The sequence below is a fragment of the Nyctibius grandis genome, chromosome 15 (genome assembly GCF_013368605.1).
Source record: "Nyctibius grandis isolate bNycGra1 chromosome 15, bNycGra1.pri, whole genome shotgun sequence".
Lineage (NCBI taxonomy): Eukaryota > Metazoa > Chordata > Aves > Nyctibiiformes > Nyctibiidae > Nyctibius > Nyctibius grandis.
The window spans coordinates 1,357,797-1,377,789 of NC_090672.1; the positions used below are offsets into that span (position 1 = coordinate 1,357,797).

The 19,993-nt window shown below is 47.9% G+C and overlaps 1 protein-coding gene across 1 annotated transcript in view; it reads left to right on the forward strand.

Annotated features, from left to right (window-relative positions):
• Positions 1-19,993, forward strand: part of DNAH9 (dynein axonemal heavy chain 9) — a 207,577-nt gene that overhangs the window by 56,747 nt on the left and 130,837 nt on the right. Inside the window, exons 36-41 of the mRNA XM_068413544.1 lie at positions 1,375-1,549; positions 6,425-6,598; positions 7,352-7,559; positions 12,613-12,778; positions 14,129-14,231; positions 15,719-15,958. Coding sequence (XP_068269645.1) covers positions 1,375-1,549; positions 6,425-6,598; positions 7,352-7,559; positions 12,613-12,778; positions 14,129-14,231; positions 15,719-15,958 — 1,066 coding nt within the window. The remainder of the gene's footprint in view (positions 1-1,374; positions 1,550-6,424; positions 6,599-7,351; positions 7,560-12,612; positions 12,779-14,128; positions 14,232-15,718; positions 15,959-19,993) is intronic.

Consider the following 19,993-nt stretch of genomic DNA (forward strand, 5'->3'; position numbering starts at 1 on the left):
TGATTTTGATTTGATTGTTCCTGTATTTCTTGTACCAGTTCTCTATCTCTTGGAAAGTAAATCCAGGAGATCCTAAAGAGAAAGTTTTTCAGTCTTCTGGCGTGTCAGGCTAGTACCTAACGAGTTATTTTTCAGTAGAACAGGTTTCAGACCACTGCTGAAGGAAAGTTTTCAGTATGCCGTGTGGAAGGTGGAGAGAGTGGATCCTCTTTTTTCCTCTCCCCACTTCTTTTCCTGCCTCTCAGTGATGAGAAGGAAGCTGGTGTTTGTGAGAGAGGGTGAGATGTGGGATTGCTCTACCAGCAGTTCTCTCTTGAATTTCTTTCCTGATACATTTGAATAAAATGAAGTCAGTCTGTGTGGGCATCCAGCCTGGGCATGTTTCATGGTTCGACACCAATCCAATGAACATGAAGAACTTGGATATTTGGAAGAGTCCTGGTTCTCTTGGCTTGAGTTAGCTTTAAAGCAGTGCCCACAGAGAAGCTGTATGGTTCTTGCTTATTATCATGGGAGACAACTCCATTATGCTGTGGTGAGAATTGGCCAAAGTGGACTCCCAGCAAACTGAAGTAAGGGAGCTTCTCGCATCCTCTGCTTGTTCCTTATAGTTGCACCTTCATTTAAAAAAAAGAAAAAAATGAGTGTACAATTGAGCATGGGAGTTGTTGACCAGAATGGGGATGTGTCAGAAGGGGCTGCATCAGTGAAAGCCATGGTCTTTGGAAGTAGGAGTTAGGCATCTTACTAGGGAGCTGCTCCCTGGGGGACCAAGCTGGTTGACAGCAAAGTCCATTGGACATTTCGTATTCTATTTGCTGAACATTGTGTCAGACCACGAAATCCACAGGATTAGCTGCAGGCAACCCTGAGCTGAGTATTTTGGTAGCTTGCTTAATTCAGAAATTGTAGAACCAACCTTTCAAATAGCTATAATTACTTTATGGAGGACTTCAGTGCTGCTACAATATTAGTTTGGAATTCTGTAAGTGTAGCTTAAATGAATGTAAAATGGCAAGATGAAAAGGTTTATTTTATTGCTCCTCTATTTGACTGCTTTTGAACTCATCATGTTCACAGGAAATCATTGCCTTTAGCAAGTCTTCCATTTTACTTCTTTCAAGAGGATCAAAGTTTTAAAATGCTTGAAACTTCTGATTACTGTTATTACTTGTATATGTGCCGGTGCCAGCAGGTCCAAGGAAGAGAATGGGTGTTCTCTTTATTGCTGTACCTGGGAATAAGACACACACTGCTGACAAGTAAAATGCTAATATTCTGAAACAGCATTTCTAGGCTTGCCTTCCTGGGCTGTGAGCGACTGTGTTGCTGGACCCAATTATATTTCCCATGCTTTCAATTTCCATCCCTTAGATTTAAGAAGATTATTCCCATTCCTGAGCAGAGTATGGTTCAGATGTTGTGCTACCTCCTCGAATGCCTCCTGACAGAGGAGAACACACCTGCCGACTGTCCCAAGGAGCTTTATGAACTTTACTTTGTCTTTGCTGCTGTCTGGGCCTTTGGTGGATCAATGTTTCAAGACCAGGTAAGAAAGAAGATGCTGCTTCAGCATCTTTAATATAGGCTTTTTTTTTTCTTCTTTTTTTTTTTTTAATACTTTCCAAAACATAGTGCTATATTAGTAGTGCTGTTTTCCTGGGGCTCTCATATATGTGATAATGAACTAGAGACCTGAATGCAACAATTCCTTTTGCGAAAGGCCTCGTTATCCAGGGTGTAACACCACAGCAGAACAGCTGAGGGGTCAAGTGATAAAGGCGGAGGGCTGTTTGCATATGCAGACACATTTCACTGGGGAGAAACGCGAGGTTAATTTATAGAGGTCTGTGGATGTGCATAATGTGATCAAATTAAGACTGATTTATTAGATGAATGTATCGGTGGAGCAGACTTTCAGCCATCTGACTGCACAGGTAGATGTTGCACTGTATAACACAAACCAGCTGGTGCTTTGTTACCACTGGCTTTTATTAAACATAGGTGGATGTCAAGAGTTGGCTGTCCTCAATTTCTGATAGAAGTACATAAGAGGGGTGGTCAGCAGGGCAGGATGGGCTTTGGGGATTATGTGCTTCCACTTAAGTGCAAGTAGACAGTAGCTCTGCTCATTGAAATAGTCTTTGCTGGGAGCATGCTGATGAGGTTGAGGTTGATGGTTGTAGGCACTCAGCTTGAACTCCCCTCCAGGCAGCCAGCTGTTGGGTGGTCTCTGGCATGAGCTGCTGGGCTCAGTCAAGCTGTTGGTGGATGGATGTCCACACTGGAGACTGCAGTACTGGAGGGCACAATCTAGAGACCAAGATCTTAGGCAAGGAGGATTTATCAGGTTGTGGATCACTAGTGTTGTCTCTGACATTCAAAGTATGCTCAAGTCTGAGAGACAGAGGAAGACAGGGCACTACTCTCCATGCTGCTTCCCACAGTACGTCTGTCCTATGGATTAATTGTAGCTGTCAGCCTCTGAATCCATCAGCTTGCATCGGACAAGGTGGGTGTGATCTCTTGCATGGTGATATTGTTATAAGACTGAGTTTTCTCAAGGTCAGCATTTGATGCTGCACATTTTCAGCCCTCTTTCAAGTCCTGGTCCTTAAAACACAGGAGAAGCACAGACATTTCCAGCTGGGCTGAAACACGGCTTCTTTCATGGGAGCTGTAGCATGTGAACAACAGGGATCTTGGGAAGGATCTTCTCCAGACTTGCCAGGGGGAAGCGGGGTTGTGCTGCTGCCTCTGACCCCTCTGTTCTCTGTCTCTTCCCAATGTCTTGTGCACAGGAGAGGAGAAATGGGCATTTCCTTTCACCCCAGTGCCCCGTTCTGCCCCATTTCCTGGCCCTATGGCTCAGCTCGGCACAGCAGGGCTGTCTCTTATTTCCAAGTAACTGGAAAAGCTGCTGCTGGTTTATGGCTTCCAACTGTTAACAGTAATAATGGACAAGAAGACAGCAGGCTCTGTGTCAGAGCCCTGCTGCCAGCGCTGCCAACATTGGGGCCACCCTTGGCTCTGTTCCATGGTTTTGTGCCCGTGCTTGCAGGACGGCTTTCCACCCTCTGTTGGCGTTGCTGTTTCCAGATTGACATCTGTACAAGCTGGAGATTTTTAATGTGACTGGTTCAGAGGCAGGCAGGAGAAACCTGAGGCACTTGTAGAGGGGTCTGAGAGCACATGTGGCACCTGAAAGCCTAAATTTTGAGTACCGGCTTTTCAGCAAGTGGCACAAAGACCACTGTGAGTAGTGCAAAGCCTGTGGGTAGAAGTACATTGGGCACCTGCTGGAGCTGCTTGCTCTGGTTCTGCCCAATCCCTCTTGGGTAGTTGTGTCTCCTGGTCAGAGGATACCTTATCCACAGGTCTAAAGCATGTTGTCCTGATGTGTGGGTCTGCGCAGTGACAGGGCACTGATGTCAAGGGCTCAGAGACCCATATCTGTTCTCTAGTGGGCTTGTGTCAAGCTCTGTGTTGTCTGGAGTATGTGGGAGGTCTCTCCATGGACCTGACACTGGAGATCCTTCCCCAGCTTGAGTGGAGGCACTGCCGTTCTCAGAGGCTGCTCAGGTGCTCACTGGGGTCTCTTTGTGTTTTTTTTCATGTGCCTCAATGCTAGACCAACAACGTCTGCTAGTCTCTGTACATTTGCTTCATGCCAAGGAGCAGATGCTTCAGAAGGTGACAACACAGCTTAAGCTCAGCTCAGCACTCGCTTGGTGCCATCGTGCCTCGTGGCCGTTGAATGACCTGTGTGAGACCAGCTTTCTTGGTCCTTGTGGAGTACTTAACTCTCCATTTCCTATGTGCCAGCTGGGAAATACTCAGCCTTAGTGTTGTCAGTGTAGGATGACTTTAAAAAAACCACAGCAACGCCTGGGAAGCGCTGCTTGTCCTTGCTTCAGCACTACAAGCTGCTGTCTAATTATAGGAGCTTTTAGCTCCTCGAGCAAGTCGGCTGGAGTGCGGTCGCGTGGCAGATGGCCACTGTGCTCCCCGCGCTGTTGCGATGCCAGGGACTGACTCTGCTGGCTTTGCTGCCTGCTGTCTGCCTGGCTCCCAAGGGAGCGGGGGCCTGGACGCAGCACACTCTTGCTGGGCTGCTGTGCGGGTTGCAGGAGGAGCCGTGCTGCGCGGGCACAGCATCCCTCGGGGAGGTTTGACTTTGAGGCTGGACTGTGCATCGCTGCTCGTGATGCTTTGTAAATGTCAGAGCTGAGAGTGCGAGGATACAGCGGTCCGAGCGAGGGGAAGCCTGATGAAAAATGATCCAATATAAAATCTGTTTATTGCTCTCCATTGAAGGTGCCCTTCGTGCTGACCTTTTGCTGCTGAAATGTCAGGAGAAACAGTCTGGAAGTTTTCCCACTCCTCTGCGCTGGTTGGTGGGTAGTGGGGCCCCGGTAAAAAAACAGATGATAGATTTGCCATTTCCAGGCTCTGAAATTAGTGGAAATCCATATGGGGTTTTTATTAAAGAAGCAGTTTGAGTTCAACACCGTTCTGGCAACAGAGCTGGGGCTGGAGCGGCTCCACGTAACTGCTCAGTTAGGGAGGGTGGGCAGCCCTTCACAATGCAGCTGCGGACAGTTTGCCTGTGCAGGGTAAGGACACCCTCGTGAGAAAGCTTTTAGCAGCGGTGCACGTCCCTCTCCGCTGCAGGCTACTCTGCTGCCGGTGCCGAGGAGTGATAACAACAGGAGGATGGAGAATTACGGTTATTCTGCCTCTCTGAATAGCACGAGACTGCAAAGTTGTGGATACTAATAATGTGTTTTTCAAATCCTCTGGTCTTTTGATGGATGGTGGCTCAGGAGACTTTACAGAGGACACTCGATTCAGTTCAGCTGCAAACCCAGGTTTCCTGATGGAGGCTTAGCAGCCTATGGGCAACGTGTTGGCTGTCCCACCTAGGCTTCTGGCCTGGGAAAGCGTGTCAAATGGCTATGGGGAGGAGAGACCTGCAGATGCCCCAGGAAGAAACTGGGCTGTTAAAACTGGCTAACTTATGCATCCGGTATTTCACAGACATCTTCTTAAAAGCACTTTTCTCCTCCTTTCCCCACTCACTTGTCCCAAGGGCAAAAGGCTGTAGTCCCTGTTATGTGCATGGGAAGACACTTGGGCAGAGTGACTGGCCCAATGTCACACAGGAGACCTGGGGCAGGGGAGGGGACTAAGCACATTTTGCAAGTCCTAACCCAGCGTCTAAAGCAAAACTGTCACCCCAGCTCTTGAAAAAATTCTGATGCTCCAAAATCTCCATGCATAGAAAGATATTAATGGGGAAAGACAAGAAAGTGGGTGCTTCCAGGGCGATATGGCAGTGCAGAAACACAGCAGAGCCAAAGGGGCACAGTCACAGATCACAGGATCATTTAGGTTGGAAAAGACCCTTAAGATCATCAAGTCCAACTGTTAACCCAGCACTGCCAAGTCCACCACTAAACCATGGATGGTGACTCCACCACTGCCCTGGGCAGCTTGTTCCAGTGCTTGACAACCCTTTCAGTGAAGAAATTGTCCCTGATCTCCAATCTAAACCTCCCCTAGCACAACTTGAGGCTGTTTCCTCTCATCCTATCACTTGTTACTTGGGAGAAGAGACTGACCCCTGCCACGCTACAACCTCTTTTCAGGTAGTTGTAGAGAGCAATAAGGTCTCCCCTCAGCCTCCTTTTCTCCAGACTAAACACCCCCAGTTCCCTCAGCTGCTCCTCATTACACTTGTGCTTCAGACCCTTCACCAGCTTCATTGCCCTTCTCTAAACTTGCTCCAGCACCTCAATGATTTTCTTGTAGTGAGGGGCCCAAAACTGAATACAGGATTCGAGGTGCAGCCTCACCAGTGCCGAGTACAGAGGGAGTGATCACTTCCCTAGTCCTGCTAGGTCCCTCTCTGGTGCTTTGGTACACTGATGTCTGCAATCCTGCTTCTCCAAAACATTGTGGCTTGAAAAGAGGCCAGAAGGCAACAACTGAGTATTAATAGAGTAGTGTGATTTATGAGGAAAGGCTTTAGTATGCATGCTTTGACTAACCATGACCACAGATGTAGACGGATGTTGTGTCCTTGTCTGTTGGAAGAAGTAGGCACCAAGAATCAATCAAGCAGTCTGTTTAGTCATAGGCACGTATTTCTCTTTTTCAAATTGATCCATTTATCTAATCTCAGACATACCAAGAGTGATCAACACAGAGAATGAATTATTTAGGTGAATAAATAGGAGTGATGAGAAGAAACGAAGAAAATGAAAAATTAGGCTTAATAATAGGAAGAAGGATAAGATCGTTATGCTGTGGAATATATTTCAAGGACCAGTGCCACTCTGGTGGACTGGGATAGATAACAGTCTCCATCACTAATGAATTTCTCCAGATGAGCATATTTTCTCCTCTTTCTGCCTTGCAGCTTGTGGACTACAGAGTGGAGTTCAGCAAGTGGTGGGTGGCAGAATTCAAGACTATCAAGTTCCCCTCTCAGGGCACAGTCTTTGACTTTTACATCGATCCAGAAACGAAGAAGTTTGAACCTTGGTCTAAACTTATTCCCCACTTTGAATTTGATCCAGAAATGCCATTACAGGTACGTGAACCTTGCATGCTTTCTGTCTGGGAGGAATACATGTATTTTAGTGACTGTTCGAGGGCATTTCAATGAAGTCTCATTAAAGGTCAAGCACTTCATAATAAGGATGACATTCTTTATGAGGTACAACCGAACTACCCATCTTTCTTTACTGTGCTTTGACTGCGAAGACACATCCTCCATCCATCTTCTAACTATGAGTGATGTACGTGAGGGGCAGGCTTAGAGCCACCCCAGTGACCCAGGAGCTGGTGTGCCCAGGTTGCAAAGACAGGGGGTACATTTAGCCAAGGAGTGCAGCCTGCAGGATGTGAGACAATGTAGTGACAAAGCTCTTGAGACACTATGTCATCATCCTGTGCCTGGCTGAAAATAGGGATGTTTTTAGGATTTGGACAAAAAGATGAGTTTCTGCAGGTAGTGAATTGCATTTGCCAGCTATGCTTTTCTTTCCTTTTAAAGCGCCACAGTGAGCAGATGACTTCTAAAAATTGTTACCGTTTTAGGAAAATGTGTGTTTGTGGGGAGATCCAGATGCTGCTCCCAGCATCTGGCTGTCAAGATTTCATCTGTACAGACAGTTTTATTTTAATGGCTGGCAGCAGTGTATCGTTCCCTTTCCCAGTGCAATCTAGAAACTGGGGTCACCTCACTCATTCCTGGCTCTCCCAATTTTACTTCTCCCCAGAACATGGCTCTGGGGTTGTGGCAAGGATGGGGACTCTTACCTGCTCATTATGCCCCTCTCAGGCTTGCCTGGTGCCCACTGCTGAGACGGTCCGTGTGCGGTACTTCATGGACATGCTCCTGGAGCGCCAGCGCCCGGTGATGCTGGTGGGCAATGCTGGCACGGGGAAGTCTGTGCTGGTGGGGGACAAGCTCTCCTCACTGGACACAGATGCATATGTGGTGAAGAAGGTCCCGTTTAACTACTACACCACCTCTGCCATGCTGCAAGGTAAGGCAATGGCTGAGCCACGAGACTTCTGGCTGGCAGGATACCGAATTCCTGGGGTGTCTGGTGGGGTTTGGAGTGGGATGTGCAGTGTGGCACTCAGGGGAAAACCTGTGGGCGAGCTGCCCATGTCATTTGTGGGCGCTGCACCGACACCCACAGACTCTTAAATCCCACTGTGAAACTCTCAGGTCAGCAGACCCCTAGTTTTGTGGAAGATGACATTTTCCAACATGAAGATTTGAATTCTGAACGCCACGACTCTGGTTCAGGGCTGTGCCAAAACACCTGCTTAAATCTGTTGCTATTTTGTACAGCATGCAGCTCGTACTTGACTTGAGGTGTGTCTTTAATATGCTTGAATTTAAGCCCATACTGAATAGGATGGGTTTCTTGGCTAGGATCCAAACTGTTTTCAGGGTGCAACGACGGGAATTGCATCCCAATTAGTAGTGAGGATGGTGCTAATGGTTATGTGCAGGCTGTAAGCCAGGGCTGCCAGTTCCTGGTGCTGTCCTCCACGTCCTGCTGCAGCCTGACGTGCTCCATGGAGCAGGTCCTGCACCTCCACCTCCCCAGGGGGCACAGGGCTTGCTGACCTTGGGGGCCTCGGACCCCCAGGGAATTGCTGACGCTGGGGAAGCCCATAAGAATATCGCTGATGTGGATTTTGGCACATCAGTGAAAAATGAAGTTTGGGACCAAGGTGAGGTCAGTTTTGCTGTGTAGCCTTTTCAGAGGCGAAGAAAAAGGAGGGAATCCTTGAAAAGTTGCTCATTTTGCAATGATGTTTTCACTTTGAGTTGACGTAAAGAGAGATAAAATAACTTTTTACATGTATTTATTAACCAGGAATGAAACAACCTGTTTTGTTTGGAGTTGAATAACAGCTGACGGTCACCATAAGCAAAATTCTTCCTTTATATATATTGTTTTGACCCAAATGTCCTGAAATCCTTTTGCTCCCCCAGCCCTATACAGGACCGCCATCCATGAAGCATTGGTGTGACCAAGCATTTAACCTTCACCGTCTGGGTCGTTCCGGGCCAAGCGGTGCCGGGTGGGGACAGGCTCACAGCCCAGATGGATGCCACAGGCAGTAAGCGTCTGGGGCTTCGTCCGTGCTCTGCCAGGCTCCCAACACCGCAGACATATTAAGAGAGGTGTCAGAGCTAAAAATTGCCCTCTGGGACTGATCTGCTTGCAGAGAGGTGACAGCACAGGCTCAGCCCCGTGCTGCATAACCTGGGGCCGTGTCGTGGGGCCAGTGTCAGAGCTTTCTGGGGCAGGTTTGCAGAGTTTCTGGGCCTGCTGGTGCCCACCCTCCCAGGCTCTCCTGCCTGCGCCGGCCAGCCCCACCCCATGGTACCCCTGCCTTTGCCCACAGTGTGAATGCAAATTATTTGGGTTACATGTCTTTCAAGCAAAAAATAAATGACAAAATCTCGCCTTTTGTCCAGTCTTGCAGCCATGAGCATTGTGATGGTTAGAGCCTCCCTTTTCCCCTCCCAAGTGCCTCTTTTCCTTTTCTCCCTGCATGGGGTCTCCATGAAATGCCCTTGAGCTGGTGAATGGGCTGAGCTGTCTGTCTGTCCGCCCAGCTGCCTCGGTGGGGGAATGCATGCTCATTTGTCTCCATCTGGACGGGGCGAGTGTGTGCAGATGCTGAGATTTATACTGTCAGACCTGGCAGCGCGTCCCTATTTACTCCGGCCGTGAGCTATGGGCTGAGACAGCAACTTCCTTTCTCTGCAGAGAGGAGCAAGTCATCTTGCACGGGGATGAAGATGTGGCTGTGAGATTTGCATGGGGAAGCATGATTTACGCTGCTTGGCCTGCTTCCCTACTGCCCATTTTTTAGAGTTAATTTGTCCCTTTTTCTGTAGTTTGTCAGTTGGCTGCCTTTTTTTTCCCCAGCAGGCACCTCTTTAAATTTGTAAAACATGGATACAAAGCAGGCTTGGATTTTTTTTTATTTTTTTTTTTTTTTACTTAAAAAAGTACCTAACCTGGAAGCCAGTAATTTCTCAGACAAGGTGCCTGTTGGTGAAGGGATTTATAAGGTGCAGAGTGTGTGCCCTTTAGGGGAAGAACAGCTATGTGGTTCAAACCATCCTCGTGGGCCCTGTGACTTACAGAAGTGCCATGTGCATAGGGGTTAAAAGGAACTAGACACCCTCCCTGCGCAACCCTGGGGCCAGTTTTGAGATTTTCTTTGGTGTATTGTGACTGAATACCACTTTCTGTGGCATTTGTTGTGCTCTCAACCCATTGCCCTGGACCTGTGGTCTGCTGCTCTCTCTGCTTCGCACCCTCTTATAGAATCATAGAACCACAGAATCGTTTTGGTTGGAAAGGACCTTCAAGATCATCGAGTCCAACCGGTAACCCAGCACTGCCAAGCCCACCACTAACCCATGCCCCTCAGCACCACATCTACACGGCTTTTAAATCCCTCCAGGGATGGTGACTCCACCACTGCCCTGGGCAGCCTGTTCCAGTGCTTGATAACACCTTCAGTTAAGAAATTTTCTTTGATATCCAATCTAAACCTTCCCTGGCACAACTTGAGGCTGTTTCCTCTCGTCCTGTCACTTGTTACCTGGGAAAAGAGACTGACACCCTCCTTGCTACAACCTGCCTTCTTGGACCTCTGCTCCTCCTTGCTCCTACTTCAGATGTAGCCTTGGCTTCCACATGCTCCTGCCCTGCTCCTGTCATTCAGCGCCTTTCCAGTCCAGATCTGCCTTGAGAAAATTGCAATAGATGTTGGGTTTTTTTGTTTGTTTTTGGGGTTATTTTCCCCCTCTCTTGATCAACAGCCAGCAAGCAAGAGGAATCACACTTGCTATGCCTCGTTTGGAGTGACTGTTCCTTTCAGGTGCTAATTTTGAGTATGTCAGGATCTCAGAGGCAGAGACATGGACCCTTTATTATTATTGTGAGATATGGCTTTGAATTAAAATGCGACTTTCGCGAACATGTCACTTGATCCCCAGTAATTGCATTTCAGTGTGATGAATCTCCTGCATACTTGTTTAACCTCAAAAAGGGCTGATTTTATATGTTAATTAAGGACTAATTAAATTTAAATTAAATGCTTATTTGAAACACTTAATTTAACATGCTACTAGAAATTTCAAATATTGTGGTTTTATTGAAGAGGGAGAGAGACTCCACTGAGGAAAGATTCATCATTTTTCTTAGCACAATTCATTCCTTTGTGCAGCAACTGTCTGTGACAAGAAATCAGCTGAATTTTGAGTAGTGGGAAAGACAAGCTGTCTGCAACGCACCGAAGCAGTAAAAAAAAAAAATGGTGTTTTAAATGATTTGTGGTCTGAAAAAAACAGAATATAAATCTTCCTTAATAACTTTTGCACATGATAATGAATGGCTTAAGTATACATTTTCACAAGAAGATTTTGATAAAAATTCCCAGTCCCCTTTACATTCGCCACTCTTCCCTAATTACAAAGAATTGCTACTTACCATGCTGCTATACAGCACCTTATAGGTCTGTTGACAACCCAAAACTGTGTAAATGAAACAAATTCTGCCTCCGTTTCAGGAGAGCAGTGAGCCCCTGAGACCAAGGATGCTCTCCAAGTTAAGCACGTGGCAGAAAACCTGTCCCAGGGTCTGGGCAGAAGAGAGCTGCTTCAGTTTGCTTTTCCACTTACTGAGTCAGTAAAGGTTGCTCGGGCTGCAATCAAAGGAATCAATAACGTATAAAACATTGTATGCAGCAACGTGGGGTGATTTTTATTAAATATCAGCCCAGAGTTATAAACATTCCCCACACTTTATAATCTAGAGCAACACGTAACCTCAGCCTTCTGCTAAAACAAATTAAAATCTTGCGAAACTTTGAAATGAGAAGCTTTTCTCTCTGTGCTTTCCCTTGCTTGTGCATGACCCTACTTAAAACTAGGTGGTAATTGGGCAGCTCATGTTGGAAATGAGTCTTGTCACATTGTCTTTTAGATTAGATATTAGGAAGAAATTCTTTGCTGTGAGGGTGGTGAGGGACTGGCCCAGGTTGCCGAGAGAAGCTGTGGCTGCCCCCTCCCTGGCAATGCTCAAGGCCAGGTTGGATGGGGCTTGGAGCAGCCTGGTCTGGTGGAAGGTGTCCCTGCCTGTGGCAGGGGGGGTTGGAACTGGATGGTCTTTAAGGTCCCTCCCAACCCAAACCAGTCTGTGATTCTGTGCTATGATCTGGAGGTTCGGGTAATGCTGGGGGAGGGGATCAGGGAACTTGTGGGTGTTTGGTGCATTTAAATGAAAAATATTATTTTGTTTGTCCTGAAGATGTCCAGGAATTTGGCCTCAAAATCATTTATTACGTTCGTCTAACGGAGGTTAAAAAATGCACATGCCCTCACAAAATCAGCTTTGCTCATGGGCTTCTGTGCCTACAGCATCTCCTTTTCCCCTCCCCAGCGCCCAGCCACTACTGCCCATGTGAACGGTGCGGTTGCTGTGTAGCTGTGGCAGGCGGCAGAGGATATTCACTGCTCTGTTGTGTGGGTCAGAATAACCTCAGCAAGCAAGATTTCATTTAAAAAATTACGCAGAAGGGATTAAAAAAGCTTTATCTTGCGTGAAAAGCTTTTGTTTGGTCTGAAGTAGACCCGTTTTGTAGAAGACTTAGTTTTGCCATATTTTGTTTGAAAGGAGGAATTGAGAGCTTTCTGATTTGGATCAAGTCAGACCAAAGAGCTGCCCAAGGGTCCCTGCCAGCCCCGTGCAGGGCTCCTGGCTGCTCCATAGACACAGCTTGGGGACAGCCACCGACCTGCCAGTGAGCAGCATCCTGTACCGAGACCAACTCTTCCTTCCCAAAGAGCAATAAACAGCCCAGATGCCAGTTGGAGGGGGCTGGGGCCTTCCCCTGTGCTGTGAGATGAGCCCTGTCTGTCCTGTGCATAGCTCAGCTCCTCTGGGGCTGCTGTAGCTACACACAGCGCAGCATCGAGCTGGGTTGAGAAATCATTTTTATTTTGCAGCCGTGACCCCCCCGGTAGCTTAGCTTTGCACCTCTGCCTCCGTACAGGTGTGCTTGAGAAGCCTCTGGATAAAAAGGCTGGCAGAAATTATGGCCCTCCGGGTACCAAGAAACTTATCTACTTCATCGATGATCTGAACATGCCCGAAGTGGACGCTTATGGCACGGTGCAGCCCCATACGCTGATCAGGCAGCACCTGGACTACGGCCACTGGTAGGAGGCTGCTCGGGCTTGGTTGTCCGAGACCTTTTCATTCAGCTCCAGTGTTGGGGATGGGGTTTGAGAGGAGGTCAAAGCGCGGTTCCCCCTTCCCATCCCATGTCTGCCATCGCATCCGCCTGGGCTGGAGCTGGCTCTGGGTGAACGAAATGTTGTGCACCCTCAGGGTTTCCCCTGTCCCCAGCAAACAAACTCACTTGCTCATAGCCTGGTTGAGAGGAGCTTTGCTCTGCTCTTGCTGCGGTTTGTGACTGTGGTCCCAGTGCAGAGCCTGCAAGGGGAGAGTGTTGCTCAGCCCCGCTGCCCTGCGGTACGGAGAGAGGCCATGGGTTTGGCCTCAGCTGGGATGAACCACTCCTGCTGTGAGCAGCTAATATTGTTTGCAGTCAGGCAGCAGCAAACAAGCGTTATCCAGGCAGAGGTAATTGGAAGGAAAAACAGTGACAGAATTTTGGAAGGCGATTGGTGCATTTTACACCGTAGCCAGCAGCACCGCGTCGGACAGCAAGATTTGCAGCTCTCCCCGTGGGGAATACAGGGCAGGGACTCATAGCAATTCCCAGTCTCCTCAGCTGCATGCGTGCCTGAGCTTGGCCAAAAGCTTCCCAAGTATGGAGAAGGTGGAGGGGAGGCAAAAGGTTTGGGCTGTGGATGTCGGGAAGTCGGGCAGGAATAGGGCTCTGCTGTTTGCCTGGGGGCATTGGAGTCAGGGGAAGGGGGGGATTCAGCATGCCACAAGTCCCCTCCCAGGCATGTCCAGGCTTTCTGCCCGTGCTCTTGGCAGTGCCCGCTGGGGTCTTGCACGTTCAGTGTGCCCTCCTGCAGCCTGGTGGGGGATGGTGCTCCAGGGATGGTGAGGAGGCACAACCCTTGGCCTGCCCTGGCCCTGGTAGTAACCCTGCGGGGGCTGCACCCCTGGCTCCATCGGCAGACTCTCCATCCTTCCCCTGCAGGCAGCGGGTGGGCAGCTGCATCTGGCAGCAGGCAGCCTGCTTGCCCCTGTCCCAGCCTGGCTCGAACCAGATGCGCTTCTGTGATTTTCTACAATTTCCATTCAAGCGACTGTTACAGCCTGTGGGCTTTGCTCAGTGCTTGTTACTAGCTTACACAAATATTAGCTACAGGTTGTTGAAGCTGAAAAATTTCCACCAAGAGCAGGACTCGTGTGTGCCAGGCCACGTACAGGCACGCAGGCGAGCCTGGGCCCTGCCTCGGCGAGATGCAGGATTTAACCCCGCTGAAGACAACGCGGCATTGGCAGCCGTGGATGTGCACCAGGGGAGACGCAGCAGCTGCCGCTCGCAGGCTGCGGTCACAGTGCTGCTGCTTTTGTTTTGCCCAAAGGTACGACAGGACCAAGCTGTCGCTGAAGAAGATCACGAACGTGCAGTACGTGTCATGCATGAACCCGACTGCAGGGAGTTTCACCGTCAACCCGCGCCTGCAGGTAAAGCTCTGCGCAATAGCAGGCACGTCGCTGATTTTATTTTTGGGTGGATTATTTAAGCGTGAGGCCAGAGGAAAACTACTGGTAGATTCTGCTGTCATTTTATCCGTAGAAATGGCGTGAATCTGTCGAGTGACTGTAATTCCTGATGGTGAAGCAGCAGACTCGCTCCCTTATTCCCTTGTTTGTGTTTCCTTGCATTCTGCTGCTCAGTTGGAGGAAGAAGTCACAAGCTGCCAGCCAGCGTAACACCTACTTTTAGGACAGCCTTTTGGTTCATACAGGGAGATTTTGCCTTCATTTAGCTCATATTTACCTCTGGAACATATTTCATTAAAGCCTTTTGGTTTCTAGAATTTGCTGATGGAGCTGGCAGTGTATTCTCATTAAAAGGAGGCGTGGGGGGAAAACCCAAACAAACACCACCAAAAAATCCCTCCCAAAACAGTACAAGTGCTGTTGGTAATAGAAGTATAGATTTGGGAAGAGATCTTAAACTTCAGGGCTTGATTTTTGGGAGCTGTGAGGCCCGACCTGGGTCATAGAGCTGGTTATTATCAGCTTTGAGGTTACTTAGCCTTTTCCCCAAGCTGTGAGGAGTGGCAGAGCCTGGTCGGAGGCTTTTCCCTGTGCCTGTGGATCAAAGCCACTGAGCTGGTCCTGTTCGCATCCAATGGGGACAAATGGCAGCGAGAGGGACGGTGCCCTTCCCAGCTGCATGGCGGGTGTTTGCCATGCCATGGGAGGAGAAGCCTGCCATGTGAGCAGTAGTGGAGAAATACTCTGAGAAACGGGTGCCAATGCAAGAGCAGCTGTAACTCAATGGGATGGCTGCTGCAGGGACAGATCCTGCTCATAGCACTGCAGGCAGGCACCTGCCAGCCCTTGGGGAGCCTGGATAGCGGAGAGCAAAATTGATTCCCTTATGGAGAAACCTCATGACAAGTCAGCCCAGGCTCTGAGTCCTCTTTAGCAAGGGACTCTGTTGTGTTACAAATAAGTGTCCCATGGCTGGGAATGGGCATCTCCTCTGTCTTTGCAAGTTCCAAATCAATAAAGGGGTCTTCTGGGAGATGGCACCTTCCAGAGTCTGTTCCTAACAGAGACAGCGGCTGGCTTCATGAGAGGTCAGTGGGACCTTCAGAGCCCTTCAGCTCTTTAGCAGACTTCCAGCGTAGCAGTTGTGATATGCAGTCAAAAATCCCTTGTTTAGTGAGCAGAATGATGTCACTTGTCAACTATCCTCTGCTGGGAAACTGGAAGAGGGAAATAGCCTTGTTCAGGTGGACTGCAAGTCATAGCATCATAGGCATCCCAGGTTGGAAGGGACCTTGAAAGATCATCTGGTCCAGCCTTTCATGGGAAGGGCAGCCTAGATGAGATTATCTAGCACTGTGTCCAATCGCATCAAGTCCCCCAGGGCATTTTGCTTGAGAGGTGGTTGCCCATCTCTCTGACCTTTCCATGTCTTCCTTTCTCTTTCTCAGCGTCACTTCTGCGTCTTCGCTCTCTCCATCCCTGGTCAGGATGCCTTGTCCAGGATCTACAGTACCATTTTAATGCAGCACCTGACAAGTGGGAATTTCTCCGAGACTGTGCAAAAATCAGCTCAGCAGCTGATTGCCCTGGCCCTGGGACTGCATCAGAAAGTAGCTGCTACTTTCCTGCCGACGGCTGTCAAGTTCCACTATGTTTTCAACCTGAGAGACTTCTCCAATATCTTCCAAGTAAGTGCAGTTGCTGTCCTGTGGCTCTTGGAGCTTGTTCTGAGGCCATGGGAGGCTGTGGACACATGTTCCCCTGGCCCAGCTAGCCTTGGTGAGCAAAACACAGTCTCCCATCTAGCAAGAACACAGAATGTGTGTTCCCTCAGTAAAGAGAGTGACCCTGGGCCATTCCCTGATTCCCGATTGGTTTTGGATGGATTCTAGAGCCATCACGCATGGCTTTGAGGAACATCAGTTAGAAGCTTATTTGCTTTCCAGTCTCCTGTGGTCAATGAGGAGGGATGAATAGCTCCAGAAGGAGGTGCAGGTTTTGGGTGGGTTGAAATGCCTTCTGGCTGTAGAAGGGACCAACTGAAGGGACCTTTGGGCTCCTGCCTTCAGCACTTAGTTAAGTGACCATTGATGAATGTGATGGAGCTGGGTTTGTCTTTGTGAGCCTCAGTTCCACATGTGCAAGTGTGGGGATTAATGGCACTGCTCCTCCACACAGGGAAATGATTTTATTGCTCTGAAGTAAGTGGCAGCTACTTAGTGGGCTACTGGCCCTGAAGATAGGAAAGCAGTAACTAGTTCAACTGCTCTGCCTAGAGCCAGTACAGCTTGTTGGCCTATACTGGCATGTCCTCTTAGCTTCTTGATAGTCAGGTACTCAGCATATGCATGAAGGATGGCATTTAAAGAGTTGATAAATAAATAAAAACCAACTTTGACTTAATTGCTGAAACTGAATTACCACTGGAGCCAGTTCTGTACCAAGGGGAGGTTGTTCAGCTTTAGAAATGTTTTCTTCCAACAGCAGAGAGTTATATTTACTTTTTTTCCCCAGAAATCTCATGCTTTGAAGCAGTAGATATTACTGCTCAATGAGCCTTTCAGAGTTAAGGCTGATTAATAAAGTTTGAGAAGGTTCTCAGCAGCCAAATCAAGGCATTTGAAACACCATAACGTGTTGTAAAACCACAGTTTGTAATTTGTCGCTGTCCTTATTAACCTCTGTTTTACAAAGTAGGTACTGAAAGTTCAGTGCCTTGTGGTCTGGTCCATCAGACAAGAGTAGAAGTAATGACAGGCAACGAGAAATCCAAGAACAGGAGCTTGAAAAAGTTAATAACTCCATTGTGTCAAGAAAGAATCAGACCTGTCACTTGTGCTCAGCTAAACATCAGCAGCCTTTGATGTTAGATGTGGGTCACGTTAAATCCTGGCTTCCAGTTGATCTGTGTTTTGACAGGCAGAGAGAGAGAAAAGAAGCATTTCAATGGGAAGCTTTAATTTTAACTGTAGTCTGCTGGAAAGGTGCTAAGGTTGTGGGATATTAGAAAACCCCCTGCCAGATCTAGATGCTGGGCCATGGGCTAGGAGCAGTGACAGGAGCTCAGGTGGCTTTTAATTTATCATATGGCTGTAGGAGGAGCAGGGGAGTCTGGCTCCTTGGTCTCATAATGTTTATTTAAATTGTAGTTCAATTTTTCTTTAAATTCTTCCATAGCTTTTGCTCTTCATTCTTGATTGTTTCCTTACCTTAAGTATTATTAAGTTTTTTGAGATCTCCTGATTTCCTGTTTACCTCTGCTGGAACATGTTTTTTTTTCCCTGAAATTGTGGAAGAAGCTCTGGACTCTGGGAATGCATTTCCATGTGTTACATTTGTTCCATCTTCATAAATTCATAATTTAGCTCGAGCTCTCTTGTCCAACCCCCTGCTCAATCAGGGTCAGGCTGATCTGACCAGTTTTGAATGTTTCCAAGGCTGGAGTCCTGATAGCCTCCCTGGCCCTTGTTGCACTGCTAAATCCACTCTGTGGTGAAGTTTAGGTATCTTTATTTCAACTGGTATTTCCCCTGCTGCAATGTGTGTTTGTTGCCTCTAGTCCTTTTTCTGTGCACCTCCAGAAAAAAAATTTAGCTTGATCTTCTCTTTAACTTCCCATTGGGTAGTTGTAGGCAGCAGTAAGATTCTCCTTCACCTTTTCCCTGGACTGAACAAACCCATTTCTCTCAGCCTTTCCTTGCATGTCCTGTGCTCTACTGTTTTATGATCTTGGTGGTCTCCATTGAACTTGCTCCAGTATGTCACTGTCTTGTACTGGGGGACCCAAAAGTGGACTGAACCTCACACAGCTTTTCTCCAGCCTGTTGAAGTTCCTCCCTTTGGTGTAATAACCTCTCTGCTTGGTCAGTGTCATCTGCAGACCTGCTGAGAGTGCACTACCTGCGTCATGGATGAAGGCATTAAACATTACTCCCTGATACTAACCCCCGAGGGACACCGCTGGTAGGTAGTTGGCCTCCAGTTAGAACTTTGAGCCTCGTGGTCCAGCCAGTTCTCCACCCACCTTGCAGTTCATCCATCTGGTCCATGTTCTTTTATGACACTTGATGTGATGGCAACTGGGAAAAAGAAAGAAGGAAAAAAGGAAGAGGGAAACAAAACAAAACAAAAGTCCTGAAAAAAGCAGGGCCATCTGAGTTTCATTAGCCTGTGGGAAGATGGAGAATCGGTGGATGTAAAGCTTGTAGGTCGGTGCATAATGCCTTTTTCAAATTCCTTTTAATCCCAGACAAACAATCAAACACTGAGTGCATAATAACTGCATATATAAAAGGCATTTGGGGATTGCTGTCTTACCAGCTATTCTGTAATTATACAAGCAGCCAAAGATAACTGTTAAAGGCACAAACCTTATGCAAATCGCAGCTGTCGAGGAGTCAGGCCCTAGACTTGCTGCCTCTGTACTGTGACACTGCTGGCTTTGCCCAGGTCGTTAACAATGGCTCCATTTGCAATCTGTCCAACGGCTCTGCCATTATCATACCATATTAGACATTAATACTGTACCTAAACATTTAAGTAGGGCCTTACAAGCCCAGCTTGATTCCCTTTGTCAAAACTGCCTGACAGCTCTTATGACAAGGAGTCCTGTGCTAATTGCCTCATTACAAAACACTCCAAGAACCTGTATCTTAATTGCTGCAGCTAATGAAGAATGAATGAGTTTGCACCTGAGTGATGTGAGTGTTGCACAGAACAAGAGAGCCCCAAAGCAAGTCAGCAGTAATTCCTTTCAGCAGACAGATATGGGAACTTACTGCTTTCATGTTTGTCCTTCTGCACCCAATACCCGTTGCCACCTGGCCTGAGCTGACCAGGCTGATGTCTCTGTTGCTAGGACTCAGCTGAAGGTGGCTTCACGGAAGGCATTCACTCCAAATGATGGCAAAACGCCAGAGATTTGTCCAGACAAATAAAGATATTGGTGAAATCAAAAGGAAAAAGAGCAACCTATACACCCAGGGGCTGAAGGCTCGACATGCAGCAGTGGGTTCACTTTGCCAAGCACCGTTCATGTTTGTCCTGATCATCTCTGGGGATGTGAGCATCTTCAGTGGGATTCCTTTTTGCCTGGCTAGTCATGTCCTCTCCCTCAGCAGAGAAAAATGGGCATTTCTGTGTGTAGTTCAAGTTCAGCTCATCCTCATGGAAACATGGAGAAGAGCTCAGAGGAACTGTGTTTCTGAAGCACCTCGTTCACTGGAGGTGAAAGGAGTCTGAGGTGACTGTCCTGTTGTCAGGCATTGGCACTTTGCAGGTCTAAGGTGGAATTTGGCTCCAGTTTAAGATGCTCAGGTTCAGGTGTGTGAGGATATTGTCTTCATTTAGCCTGTACCCAGGGCTAAACAATAAACAGTTTTTTCTATCACCCAGTGTCCCTTCCCCGAACGAGGAAAGGAATTGGGAAAACAAAGGAGACTCGTAGGTTAGAAGTTAAACAGATTTAATAAAGAAACCAATAACAACACAAAACACAGAGAATTATACTTATCTATAGAGCACTTGCAAGTTGCTTCAGGAATAGCAATCACCAGGAATGAGGAAGAGGGAGGAGAGAACAGAGGAGAGCAAAAAGAGCCCTCCTCTTCCCACCAAGCCCTTCCTTTTATAGTGACCTTGATTGTTAATGATATAGAATACACCTATGGGCCAGCCTGGGTCAGCTGCCCCGGATTTAACTGCTGAGGGCCTTGATCACCGTG